The 14,577-nt window shown below is 39.7% G+C and overlaps 1 protein-coding gene and 1 non-coding gene across 2 annotated transcripts in view; both read left to right on the top strand.

Annotated features, from left to right (window-relative positions):
* Positions 1 to 14,577, top strand: part of PRSS16 (serine protease 16) — a 31,860-nt gene that overhangs the window by 10,453 nt on the left and 6,830 nt on the right. The window contains exons 2-3 of the mRNA XM_077886000.1: positions 7,997 to 8,115; positions 14,354 to 14,576. Of these exons, the coding sequence (XP_077742126.1) occupies positions 14,489 to 14,576 (88 nt within the window). The 5' untranslated portion in view covers positions 7,997 to 8,115; positions 14,354 to 14,488. The remainder of the gene's footprint in view (positions 1 to 7,996; positions 8,116 to 14,353; position 14,577) is intronic.
* On the top strand, positions 7,220 to 7,292 carry TRNAV-AAC (transfer RNA valine (anticodon AAC)). Its single transcript has one exon. It is a non-coding gene; the product is annotated as a tRNA-Val (tRNA).

Below are 14,577 nucleotides of genomic sequence, written 5' to 3'. Positions count from 1 at the left end.
CTTTATCAAACCAAAAATATTTTTCCAAAATGAAGAAGATATAGATATCTCCAGACAAACAAAATCAGAAGACTGTATTACTAGCAGGTCTGTGCCACAGGAAATGTCAGAAGAAGGAATTCAGGAAGAAGGAACACGAGGCCAGAGAGTTACAAGGACTGAATATCCACAGAAATGGTTACAGTGCAGGTATATAGAAGGAATATTTTCCCCAATTTTAATTACTTTCAGTAAGATTGACTGCATAGTAAAAGTAATGACATGCTGTCCAGTATAAATGAAAGCAAATGTCTGATGACAATAACCCAAAACAGAGGAGAGAGTAGCCTGCTATTGCAAGTTGCTCACACCACACAAGAAGCAGCATAATGTGATTTGAAAGTAGACCTGGACTAATTGGAGGTGTGTATCGGGAAACCAATCCAGATGGTTTTAAAAGACATGAAAAACGAGGCAATAGTGAAGATAAAATGAAACCATGTAAAATGCTCATAAATTTCAAAGACAGGAAGAAAGATAAAGGAAAGGAACACCTAAAAACAAGCTAAAAAAGACAGTGGACTTTTATTAATTTTTTATTCTTTTTAAATATTTTATTTATTTAAGAGAAAGAAATGAGTGAGAGAGAGACCAGGAGCAGGAGAAGCAGCAGACTTCTTCCCTGAGCAGGGAGCCCAGCCCAGTAAATATCTCCATCCCAGGAACTTGGGATCATGACCTGAGCCAAAAGCAGATGCTTAACCAACCATCCAGGAGCCCCAAGATGGTAGACCTTACCAATATGTCCGTGATGACATGACATGTAGATTACCTGAATGCACCAATAATAGAGTTTGTCAAGTTGGACAATAAAAGCCCAGACCCAGCTGCAGAGCTGGACCAAGTCCCAAGGGATCTTTAATCTCACATAATGCACACATACTGGGAGTAGGGTTCTAACCTACATGGGCACATGTCCATTGGACCTTAAGTCCAAGGTCTTAACCATTTGGCCATCCCGGTGGTACACTCAAATGTTCATGTCAAAATTACTGAATCAAAATTAATTAGCATTGCTAGTCCCTGGAAGGTTATGAATACACCAGGGAAATCTGTGACCAGGCTTTAATGTATAGAGAGGAAACAAGTCCTTAGAATGCTTTTTGAGGGAAAAAACAAACAACAACAACAAAAAACAACTAACAAAACATTTATTTTCAACAAATATTCTAATCATCACTTTGTACATTACATTATGGTGGTGTTGGGGAAAGACTGAAGCATCCCTGATCTCGTGGACTTGCATTAAAATGAAAAATATTATGACAGAAAAGGCACAGCTACGGGAATACTCACATTGTCAGATTCAACTCACTTTGTCACCACTTTTATGCTCAAGAAAAGACCTTTGTTTTAGTGGACTTGTAAAGAAAACCAAAAAGGAAAGGGAGTAGCGTTAAGAGGTGGAGAGAATGCAGCCCATGAACTATGTCTCATAGCTCTACAAAGGTGGTGTCTACAATTTTCATCACTCATCAGGGAACAGTTTTGCCTGCTGAATCTTAGCCCATTCCAAACCCATTGAATCTGATTGTCCAAGTGAGGGCTTTGAGTCTGGAACCAGAGAACAGTTAATATTGAGACAAATTACCCTTAAAGTAAGTTTAGAAAGCCCTACTGCACACATATAGAGTTTGGAATTTATTTTTTTTTTATTTATTTTTTTTTTAGAGTTTGGAATTTAATATGTGATGTTGGTTTTAATAAGGAAGTATTGTAACCAAGGGTTCTAACTATCCACTAATGAAATCTCTTTCTTAAGTACCTACTATGTGCTAGGCACTGAGGTAGATGCACACCATCTACTAAGTCAGTAAGACACCGCCAGACACTTCAGTCACTGGACTGTTTAAGAATTCATGAAAGCAGGTACCAGATGGGCATTTGGGGGGTTGTATTGAAAGTCTGTGAGGGCTTCTGGACTCAGAGATGAAATTAATCCTGATGTAGACTTAGAAAAGAATCGATATATAAACATCATAAAACACCTATTGAGAGCCTCCAAAGTAAGTAAATAAATACCTCTCTGCCATTTTGATGACCTGGAGAAAGAACTGCAATATGAGAAGATTGTGTCAGCTGTACCACACAAGCACAAAAGGTCCAAGGACCAGTCTCCTCAGACTCAAAACCATTGATGCAGAAGGAGCCCAGCCATTCCTGGCAATTCACAGAGCTACGTTCAAAAACATGTCTTCTCTTGCCTGATAAAGATATGAGAAAGGAAAGTGTCATTCATTTCATTAGTCCATCCAGCTCAGAACTCTGTCTCTGGCTTTGCAGATATTCTGTGCTAGCGAGCAAAGGGATGGACTGAGAGATTCTTGCCTTTACATATTGGGGGAAATCCAGGCTTGAGTCAGGGCCTGGGTCAGAGCTGATTTGAAGGGAGGGAGCAGCAGGTACAAAAAAGCATGTATCATAGAAAAGAGTTCCCATACATTGACATACAGGAGTGCTTATATGATTCTATCACTGATTCTTTTTATTGTCATTTTTTTAAATTGATGTATAGTTGACATATAGCCTTATTTAGCTTCAGGTGTAAAATGTAATGATTCAATATCTGTATACATTGCGAAATGATCACCACAATAAGTCTAGTTACCATCCATCACCATACGTAGTTAAATTTTTTTGTTGTGATGAGGACTTTTAAGACTGACTTTCTTAACAACTTTCAAAAATGCAGTACAGTACTAATAGCCATCGTCACCATGCTGTCCCTTACAAACCCATGACTTATTTCTTTTATAACTGGAAATTTGCACTTTTTGCCCCCCTTCACCCATTTTGCCAAATCTTACCCCCACACACACACACACTCCCATCACCTTCCACCTCTAGCCACTGCCAATCTATTCTCCATATCTATGGTCTCAGGTTTTTTGTTTTGTTTGCTTGTTTGTTTCTTTGAAGATTTCACATATAAGTGAGATCATATGGTATTTGTCTTTCTCTAATTTATTTCACTTAGCATAATTCCCTCAAAGTCCATTTGTGTTGTCACAAATGGCAAGATTTCATTCTTTCTTACAGCTGAATAATATTCCATTATGCATATATACCACATTTTCTTTCTCCATTCACACATCGATGAGCACTTACACTGTTTCTGTATCTTGGCTATTTGAGATCATTTGCTGCAATGAACATGGGATGCATGTATTTTTTCAAGTTAGTGTTTTCATTTTCTTCTGCTAAATATCCAGAGTAGAATTGATGGATCATACAGTATTTCTATTTTTAATTTTTTGAGGAAACCTCACACTGTTTTCCACAGTGGCTGCACCATTTTATGTTCCCACCAACAGTGGGACCCCAACAGGGTTCCCTTTTTTCCATATTCCTACAAACAGTTGTTATTTCTTATCTTTTTTATAATAACCATTCTGACAGGTGTGAGGTGATAGCTCACTGTGGTTTTGATTTGCATTTCCCTGATGATGACTGATGCTGAGCATTGTTTCATGTGTCTGTGGGCCATCTGGATGTCTTCTTTGGAAAAATGTCTCTTCAGGTCCTTTGCCCATTTTGGTTTTTTATTGTTGTTATTGTTTTTGTTTGTTTGCTTGTTTTGAAATTAGTTGAGGGAGTTCTTTATAATTTTTTTGGATATCAACCCTCTATCAGATATATGGTCTGCAAATATTTTCTCTCATTCCAAAGATTGCCTTTTTATTTTGTTGATGGTTTCCTTTGCTGTGCAGAAGATTTTATTTGATATAGTCCTACTTGTTTATTTTTGCTTTTGTTGCCTCTATTACTGTGATTCTTCACACAGGGTAGAATTATCTATAGTTTATAAAACATACTTAACTAGGGAGTAGTTAAGTATGTTTTAATACTTTAATAAATACTTAAATGTGAGAGCTAAAAATTAATAGAAATGTACGTAGAGAAATATCTTTGTGACCTAGATGTCAGAGAGGAGGTTAAAAAAATTCTAAAAGCACAAACAGTTGGTATAGTTTACTTCATCCAAATAAAAAATGTTCAATGAAGGCAACAATGGAAAAGTAAATGGACAGATGTGACTAAAATAGAAGATGTGTGGAACATTTTAAAATGACAGCTTAGTCTATATTATGTAGTAAAAAGCCATGAAAATCAGACACATAAGACATAAGATAGGTAAAAAAATAGGAACAGGATGCTCGTCAAAGCCAGGATAAAGAAGAATCTGAAAAGATTAACAAAGATTTAAAATATTTAATATTATTAATACTGAATGAAAATGCAAAATAAAATGAGATGTTATTCTACCTCAAGTTTGAAGAGTTAGAAACCTGGATGTGACCATTATTGCAGGAATGGGGATATAATAGTCCTCGGGTCCTGCTGATGGAATTTTATCCTGATGCAGCCATCCTGGAGAGCAGTCTATTAACTTTAACTCAAGATTTATCAGATCCAATGATCCTAGGCATTCTTCTCCCAGGTGTATAAAATCCTCACTCCTCATCACCCCCCAAAAAATCTAAGAAAGGCACAGATTGAGTCACATGTGGATGTTAATAGCAGCAGTATTTTTGTTCCTTCAGAATCAGACTACCTTGACACCATCATTGGTAATAGGTAATAGATGGTAGGTAGTAGATAGGTAAGTATGGTAAATGTATAATAATGAATATTATGAAACTACAAGATGTAACAGAGTAGATTTTCATGTAATAACACTCATGAACCTTAAAAAGAAGGGTTTTTAAAAACATATTTAATAAACTCTGTTTCCTTCATTACAGTAATCATCCTGCTCCCTGGTCTTCAAAATCTTACTGTTGCTCACCACTTCCCATCTCTTTGTCTTTGTGCATTTATGCCTTCAAACATCTGTAATGCCCTTTCTAGTTTCTCTAGTTTCTAGAGAAAGCAAATGTGTGCTTAATTTTCCATAATTATAATCAGGTCAATCTTTGAATATGATTTTTTATCACTATAAAACCCAAAGGATTCCTAAAATAGTGGGTGGTAATAGGCAACTACCATTTATATTGGGGTCAAAATACTGAAAAGGCTTAAGAAGAATTTTTTTATGTCAGATTTCCCTGCTTTCTCATTTCACTACTGCCCATTTCAATCCAATGAGATTAAGCTAAAGAAATAAATGTCATTCAAGACATATCAGAAATTCATTTGCAAGCTGCTTGCTGTGTCTGATGACTCTTCCTAAATTCTGAAAAATTCTGACTCAGCTACCACTATCCTTCCCCTTCTACTGTTCCAATTTCTCAGAATATAGAGCTAAGTGTCAGGACCCACATGAAATCCACTCGTAGGAAGCCACAAATGAGACTATCTTTTATTACTGAGCATCAATTTCTCCCCATGGTGGTCATCCCACAGTGCTCAGGTGCCATGGCCTCCTCTTTGTTAGCTGAAGCTGCCTGCATTCCATATTTCCATAGCTTCCACCACAGCCCCCCAAATCAACTGTTAATTTTGTGTTCTGAGAATATTTGGCAATTATGGATACCCTAGTTTTGTTGAAAATGCTTTTAGATGGCTCCTTAGGGTAGCCAGCAAGAAAGGAGGGAGTGTAAATGTCAGCCAGACTCCAGAACCCTTTAGGCTACTGGAGCAGACATCATCCAGATGCCAAAGGTTGTAAAACAATATCTTGGTTTCTCTATTATGAAATTAAAAAAAAAAAAAACAGGCCACGGAATCAGTGCTTGGTTTATTTCAGATTTGGGGAATAAGACTAGGGCTTCTGCATGTAACACACAAGAAGTAACCACTACACTAAGACACAGTGTTGGTGCCTGCGGTGGGAGACAGGCACAAATGTGAGAAATAGGAGGCTGACAAAAGATTGGCTCCAGGTAATAGGTCCAGGGACAGTCTAATCACAACTAGTTGAGGAGGGAATTTTAAGTGCTCAGGAAACTCAAAAGCATCTCATTTGGCATGCACCCAAAATGCCCTGTGGTTAGAATACACTAGGAAAAAGTTCAGGTTAGATATCTAAAACTCAGTTCTTGATTTTTTATTTGGTCCTGCTTATTCATTCATTAATTCATCCATCATCCATTCATTCATTCAAGGACTATTAACTCCTATTATATGCCAGGCACTGCTGAATAACTTCAAATAAAGTCGAATAGAAGGTACAAAATATCCTTTTTTCCTCAGGCAACTTGTGTTTTAATGCCAAGCTGAATAAATATACTTTTCTTTGATGAAAACCATAACCATTCTTAGAAGTTTTTATCAAATTCCCTTCTTCAGGATTGGTAAAGTGTGGTCCCCTGGATATTGTTCACAAAGCTGAGATAATTATGCATGAGGAAGCTGCTAATATATGCATGAAACTATAATAAAAATACAGCGTGACATACACACACACACACACACTAGCTCGTTGGTGACTAGCCCATGAATAAATTTTTTCTGCCTTATTTTGAAACTTTCCCAAACTTATCCAGGCAATTTATTTCTTGTTGCACATCTTTGCATGAACACCATCCCTGTCTTTTGTTTTCAAACTTCAAAAAAGCATCTTATTTAGGAATGTTAAAAGCAGATGTCTGAATGAATTTCAATACCAAGATCCTGACAGGCTGCCAGCATTAGGAAAAAACACTCGTGGGTGTCCTGTCTGATGAGATTTCAATTCTCCAGGCCATTCCACTTCAAAAAGAAAGGAGACTGTGAGGCTGTTGATGCCCTTGGCAACAGAGAAGAACATTTGGTACCCTGCCTCTCCTAGGCAGCCAAAAGAAAGTGAGCCCACCCTGTCCTGGAAAGGTGGCTTGTCAGGGATGCCCAGTCCTTCACAAAGGCTAAGTGTAGGAATGCTGGCCATACTCACTTCACCTTTGGCCCACCATCATGTGGTCCAGACAAGTGTCCTGGGTTCACCAATTGGCTCTGGCTCCTACAAAACAATTTCCTTGAGAGATGAAGGTCAGAACATCTTACAAGATCAGTGACAGGAGCCTATGACAGATTAAGACATGTCCCAGGAGTTTGACTGCAATCCCCCCATGTCTGCAAAGTAATTGGGACTCTCTGGGTGACACTGGCCTGGCTATGAATTGTCTAGTTCAGATATTGTGGATTCTAAGAATCGGAGAGTGTGGAGAGGAAAGTAGTGCCTCCACGAATATAGCCTCAAGGAAAGGATAAACTTAAGGTTCACTTTAATCTGAGAATGTGAGGGACTCCTACTCAGCGGGTTTCCATAGTGTAGTGGTTATCACGTTCGCCTAACACGCGAAAGGTCCCCGGTTCGAAACCGGGTGGAAACAAGTGCTACTTCCTTTTTTCTCCATAAATTCTGTTTCGTTCCAAAAATGTTCTACCTAAACCTGCCTACATTTCTACCAAGTCTCAAATGTTCGTGCTCCCTCTGTAACCCAAAACTTTAAATTACAAGAACTATAGTATATAACAAGACCAGAGCTGCGACTCTTCCTCTCCCTCATCAACCATTGATCATGTTGTGTCTTCTCCCCTGGGTCAGAGAGGATTCTACACTAGGCCGCGGGGCTTTTCAGACAGAGGCTGGTCCGCATCCTTGTGGGAGACACAGGAGAAGGAATAGCCCTCAGACCGGAGTGGGGCCGGGGTCTACAAGGAGAGTCAAGAAGCCAAACTACAGCGGAGGGAGAGAGCCGAGTGGAGAGTAGTTCCTGGAGGAGGCAGAGGGGTGGCAGCAGGGAGCCACAGAGCAGGTCAAGTGCGGCCTTGTTAGTGACTTGGAGGACTTTGGCCTTCACTGATAAAACAGGAAGACGCTGGATTTTAAGCAGTGAAGGGAATCCGTATGACTTAAGTTTTTTTAGAAGGACCCCTCTGCCAGATCTGTGGAGAATATGTTGTATGGAGAAAGGAATGGAATAGAAGCAAGGAAATCTATGAATTGCCTTTCATGCTGCATATCAGAGATAACTGTCAGAATGCTGGCAGGTAAGTGGGTGAAAATTAATTACAGTCTAGATCTATTTTAAAGACAGAGCAAAAGAAATTCCTCAGAAAATGGATGTGAAGAGTGAAAAAAAGTGGAACCAGTGATGACTTTGAGGATTTTCTGCAGAACTGGAAGGATGGAGTTGCCATCAAGTGAAATGGGTAAGACTGGATGGAATAGCATCATTAGGGGGAAAACATGGGAGTTCTGTTTTAGACATGGTAACAGGTAGATGCCTGGTATACAACATTCAAGGGTAATGCTAAGGAATCCATTGAATATACAAGCCTGGAATTCAATGGAGTGGTCTAGACTATTGGATACAAATTTGTCAGTTGTAGTCATATAGACATTATTTAAACCATGAGAACAAATGAAATCACCAAGAAATGAGTGTTTATAAATAAAGCAGAGGTCCAAGGACCAAACTCTGAGACATTCCATTATAGCAAAGGGTGGGTGAGAAGAGGGGGAAACAAAGGATATTGAGAATAAGAAGCCAGGGAGGTAGAAAGACAACCAGGACAGCAGCATCTTGAAAGTCAAATAAAGAAAATATTTTAAGAAGGATGATGTGCCTATGAACCCTGAGAAGTCAAGGACTTAGAAGTGATTATTAATTTTAGACATTTAGAGGTCATTGGTGATCTTGACAAGAAGTTTCCATGCAGTAGTGGTGTAAAAAAAAATCCTGGATGTAGTTTGAAGAAGAATGGGAGGAGAGAACTGCAGACTGTATGTCTACATAGTTCTTTAGGGATTTTATAAAAATGCCATCTGACAACTAGGACAGTCGCTAGAAGAAAATCTTGAGGCAAAAGAAGCCTTTTAAAGACAGGAGTCAAATAGTATGTTTGAAAATTCATGAGAATAATCCAGTAGTCAAGAGATTGCTCTAGTCAATGCAGATAAAACCGTAATTCATTAGTAATTCACTGACAGGAGTACAAGTGAATTCCTTTCCCTGAGGAGATGGAAGAATTTTCCAAAGTTCTATGATAACAACATGTCACAAATAGATTTGACTCCATGTTTCTCTACTCTGTTATTTTCCCTTTTCAGGACAAATACATGAAAACTGGTTCTGGAACTATGCTAAAATTTAAAACAGTTGAAGGAATCATGAGATGTCCACTATGGAGTGCCAGACTTGGTAATCCCCTTGCTTGCCATGTCTTCATTCTCATTTAATAGACATTGCTCCCCCATCAGCCTGCAGTCACAGGTGTGCTATGTACTCTTTAAGGACGGCCATATTTTCTACCGAGCAATGCTGACATCCAACTTCCCGCCATATATGATTGGGCCAGAGCTCTCAAGAGCAGTCAATCCATGGGCTGGCAACGGACCTGTGAGGAGACTTATAGCCTGATCCTCACTAAAAATCTCTGCCCCAAGGTGATTCAAGTATTTAGACAGGTGGTTCAACTGGATTTTTTAGGGGGTAAACTGGAACTGGAAAAAGCAAAAATAATGAGACGGTAGACAGAAGAGATTCAAAGGGAAAATGACTTTGAAAGATTTACTGATTCACGTTAATCTCTAGTTGCCAGCATATAGGGCAATGAACTACTGCCTGTGAATGACATCAAGATGATTAATCTAGACACTCTATAGATCTTGTTAAATTAAGAGACCCCTCTGACTGCAATATAGATGATCTTATCCCTAAAATCCTATTGGGTAATTCCATTCCACCTAGCTTCTAGGTGTTGAAAGGAGGGAAAGGAAATGGAAGGAGCTTACACCAAGCGGGTCCTCTTACAAACTTTTGGAAAAGGTAAATGTGTCTTTCCAGCTCTACTGACCCAACATCTCTGGAGGGCCAGACCTAAGGGATGTTTGCTCTATTTCCCACCCTCTTTTCAAACATGTGTCCTCTTTTCTTTGAACAAAGAACTTAATCACTCATTCATTCAATAAATATTTGTTGGAATAACACCTATGAACAAAACAGAAATGCTTCATTTCTACTGGCAAGATTACAGAAAATTTTTTAAAGCAAAGTTACATATAAAATGCTGACATTGTTATAGTAAATGCTAAGGAGAAAAATTGAGAGAAGGAAATTAGGGGTGAATTTTTATTTTCAAATTCTAAATGGATTATTGGTGACACTTGAGCAAAAATCTGAAGGAAGAAAATAAATGAGCTATGGGGCTGTCTAGATAAAGTCATTCCAGACATAAGCTACTGTGCTCACAGGGACCCTGATGTGGAATTTACCTTGTGCATTAAAGGAATAGCAGGGAGGCTAATTCTACTGGAGTGTATTTTAATGTACACTTTGGTTATTTATTGCCTCCAATTTACTGCTTAACAAATCATCCTAATTAGGTAGCTTAGAACAATGAGAATCTATTTAGCTCACTAGTCTGTCATTAACTAACATAGGTTAGAATTGACCAGACTGTTTATCTCCCAGCTGGGTTGATTCACATGTCTGGTGAACAACAAAAATCCGCCAATATCCGTACATCTCATATTCTCCAGCATGCTAAACCCAGGCAAGTTCTCAAAACAATGGCTCAGGGGAAAAACAACCAGGAAAAAAATACTAAATAAACCCTTTCTGGAACTAATAAGCAATTATAGCAAGGTTGTAGGATATATAGCTAATATACAAAAGTCAATCTTTCCTTTCCAATCACCAACAATGAAAACTTGGAATTTGAAATTAAAAACACAATGTGATTTATACTAGCACCCCCAAGATGAAATACTTAGGTATAAATCTAACAAAATTTATATAAAACCTATATGTGAGGAAAACTATGAAACTTTGATGAAAGAAATCAGAGAAGAACTAAATAGATATTCCATGTTCATAGATAGACTCAACATTGACAAGATATCAGTTCTTCCCAACTCAATCTATAGATTCAACACAATCCCAGTTGAAACCCCAGCAAATTGTTTTGTGAATATTAACAAACTTATCCTAAAGTTTATATGCAGAAGAAAAAGACCCAGAATTGTCAACATAATATTGAAAGAAAAGAATCAAGTTGGAGGACTGACTTCAAGACTATGGTATACAATGGAATATCACACAATAGAATATCATACAGCACGAAAAAGAAATGAGCTACCAAGCCATATGGAGGAATCTTAAGTGAATATTACTAAGTGGCAGAAGCCAATCTGAAAAGGCTGCATACTGTATGATTCAACTATATGGTACTAGGAAAAGGCAAAACTATAGAGACAGTTAAAAGATCAGAGGTTGTTAGGGATTAGGAGGGATAGAGGGATGAACAGGCAGCACATAGAGGATTTTTAGGGCAATGAAACTATTCTGTATGGTACGATAATGGTAGACATACAATATGTGTTTGGCAAAACATACAGAATTTACACTATGCAAACTATGAACTTTGGGTGATAATGATGTGTCAGTGTAGGTTCATCAGTTGTAACAAATGGACCATTCTGATGCAGGATATTGATAGTGGCGGAGGTTGTGTGTGTGGTGGGGTTGGGGGTATATAAGAACTGTCCACTCAATTTTGATATGAACTTAAAACTGCTCTTAAAAATAAAGACTAAAAAACAAACAAACAAAAAACAGTAATCAAAGCAAGCAAGTGGAAAGAGCAAAGGGCATATTCAAGAATCTCCTGGTTAAGTTTGCTAACATCCTGTTGGCCTATGTAAGTCACAGTGTTCAGCCAAGAGAGAGGAAGAATGCAGAACACGGTCACATGAAAATACAACATGAATAAAGGGAAAGAAGATGAATTGAGGTTATTAGTGCAACACGTCCACCACAGTAGTTAATTCTTTCTAGTTAATTTGATGTGAAAAGATCTAAATAAAAATTACTTTCTTATTATCTGGTTATGTGCTCCCTATATCCCAGTTTCTTATCCTAATTCCACCATCACCCATGCTATGATCATGACCCATCCCTGCCGGTACATCCCCCATCATGTCCCTAACTCCATCTCTGCTACTCATCTCATCACTGAACTAGAAGTTAAAAGTATCTAAGATGGATTGAGAGGCTCAGAGATAAACCATTTTTATTATATATTACTTGAATATTAAAATAAATAAATAGGAAAGGGCAGAGAAAGGGAGGGAGGAAGGGAGGAAGGGAGAAAGGAAGAAAGGGAAGGAAGGAAGGAAGGAAGGAAGGAAGGAAGGAAGGAAGGAAGGAAGGAAGGAAGGAAGGAGAGATCTTTGCCTTTAGGTGGAAGTAAAATGGTGAGAACATAAACTAATCACAAACTTAGAAAACGACCAATTATTGTGTAGCCATACTAATAGCCACCAGAACCGATTTTAAGCCAATTCAATCTCAATAATAATTGTTTTCAAGTCAGTGAATCACTGTCAACCCCTGCCTTCTGAAGGTCAGCCAGAGATGGATTCATTTCAGTAAACAGCCCTTGCGTGCCAAACAAAAACAGTCTCTCCCAAACAATCATACTTCCATAGATCATGTCAACCCACTCTACCCCCTGCCGCCAAAACATCATCCCTCAGCTCTCTCAAAGGGCCAGTGAACTCTGGCTCCATATTTCAAGTATTGAGTGATGGTTTCCTTATCCTTTAAAAGTGCCTGTTTATCAAATCTAAAACATCTACATTTTATTTACTTTTTTGCTGTGGTTATATATAAATTTTTTTAAGATTTTATTTATTTATTCATGAGAGCACAGAGAGAGAGAGGCAGAGACACAGGCAGAGGGAGAAGCAGGCTCCATGCAGGGAGCCCCATGTGGGACTCGATCTCAGGTCTCCAGGATCACGCACTAGGCTAAAGGCTGCACTAAACCGCTGAGCCACCCAGGCTGCCCGTTGATTATATTTCTTAATTTATTTCTCATTTCTGATATTCATGTGAATCCTCTACAATAATGTGACCTTTACAACCATATTGTCTTGTCACAGTGACTTGGGCAGGCTTATACAGGTGTACTGATCAGAATTAGCAAATAAAATGCCAACATTTGGAAACACCCTCTGATGGAAAGTCTTCATATGCTGACTCCACAAATACTGACTGAATGCCTATCTTATGTTCAAAACTGTTGTTGGTCTCAGAGATCCAGAAGGAAAAAAAATTGTCTTATAGAAAGAAATTCTGGTGGGAGCAAACTGATAGCTTTTTAAAGGAAAAGTACATATTGTGACCGATTAGATTTTTTTAAAAACATAAAATAAGAAATACCAACTTCAACGGTATTGAAAGGCAGTGGGGAGATGAGGAGACAATTGGGTACATGAAGCACCCAAGGGCGACATGGAAACTCGGCGGGCTGGGCCCTAGGAAACAGACAAGGACACGTGGCCTTCAGATGGCCAGCAGCCCACAGACTCAAGTCACCTCCAGTACCATCCCTACTTTGTACCCTTGTTTTCTTTTTTCTTTGCTATGACTTCTACCTGAAGGCTTTACACTACCTTTTCTTCAGTTACTGCTTCTTTTTCTCCCCCTGCCCTGCCCCGACTAGATAGAGAAAGTGTTTGTCACTGTAGACAACTGAGAAATAGTCAACATTTAATCTCAATTTTATGTTGGAGACGCTATTTCCAATGTCTGAGGTGACTGCAGCAAAATTACTTTTTTTTTTCAATTTATCTATGATAGTCATACAGAGAGAGAGAGAGAGAGGCAGAGACACAGGCAGAGGGAGAAGCAGGCTCCATGCACTGGGAGCCCGACGTGGGATTCAATCCCGGGTCTCCAGGATCGCGCCCTGGGCCAAAGGCAGGCGCCAAACCGCTGCGCCACCCAGGGATCCCACAAAATTACTTTTTTAAAACACATTTTAAAACTAATAATACCTTTTTTGGCAATCAAACTCACAACCATCAGTGTTGGTAGAGTCACCTTCTACCCACCTGAACTAACCAGCCACATGGCCAGATCCCCTTTTTACATAAAAGAGTAAAAAGTTTGTTGGAATTCTTCTGTTTCTTTAAAGCTAAAGGAAATCCTTCTTCTCCAAAGGAGGCTTCTTTTTAAGAGTGGTGAGACCTGGGGGTCACAGGGTTGGGAGTGAGGCAGAAAGAGGAGGAACTGAGGAAGCAGGCAGGGTGAGACTCAGAGACAGAGGCTCAAGTAGAGAAGACAAAAGAGAAGTGAGGGGTTGGGGGAGGAGGAGAAAGGGAAGTGGGGCACCCTGGTGCCCTGGGGCTGAGGATGGGGGTGGTGGGGGCGGGGCAGAGCTGGCAGGGCCAGTTCTGGGTGGAGAGGTGGAGTCTGAAAGGGAGAATGCAGACTGAGGCCCAGATTGGGGGCGCTTGGGGACAGAGGGATAAGAAATCCAGGGACAGAGGGAGAAACCGGATACTCAGATGCCCCATCAGCAGGCCTGTGTGTACAGACTCCGGCGTCCCTTCCCTGCGGCACTGCTTCCCACAGACGCTTGGCACTGCTTCCCACAGACGCTTGGCCTGGCCCGGGAGAGGCATCTGAAAAGAAACCTGAGCGCCTGATGAAAGCCTATAAAATGTGATGCCCAGTCCTAGGAGCCTGACAAAGGTCCTCAGAGAGTGGGGCAACCAGAGCACCCAGAGCCGATGCAGACCTGGGACAGGATGGCCCACAGGTCTGCCCTGAGGCTGGGCCCTCTGCTCCTGCTTTCCCTCTGTGCATCCTCCACTCCAGG

The sequence above is a fragment of the Canis aureus genome, chromosome 37 (assembly GCF_053574225.1).
Source record: "Canis aureus isolate CA01 chromosome 37, VMU_Caureus_v.1.0, whole genome shotgun sequence".
Classification (NCBI taxonomy): Eukaryota; Metazoa; Chordata; class Mammalia; order Carnivora; family Canidae; genus Canis; species Canis aureus.
Note: the sequence above shows the minus strand (reverse complement) of the source record. Positions and strands in the feature narration are given on the sequence as shown.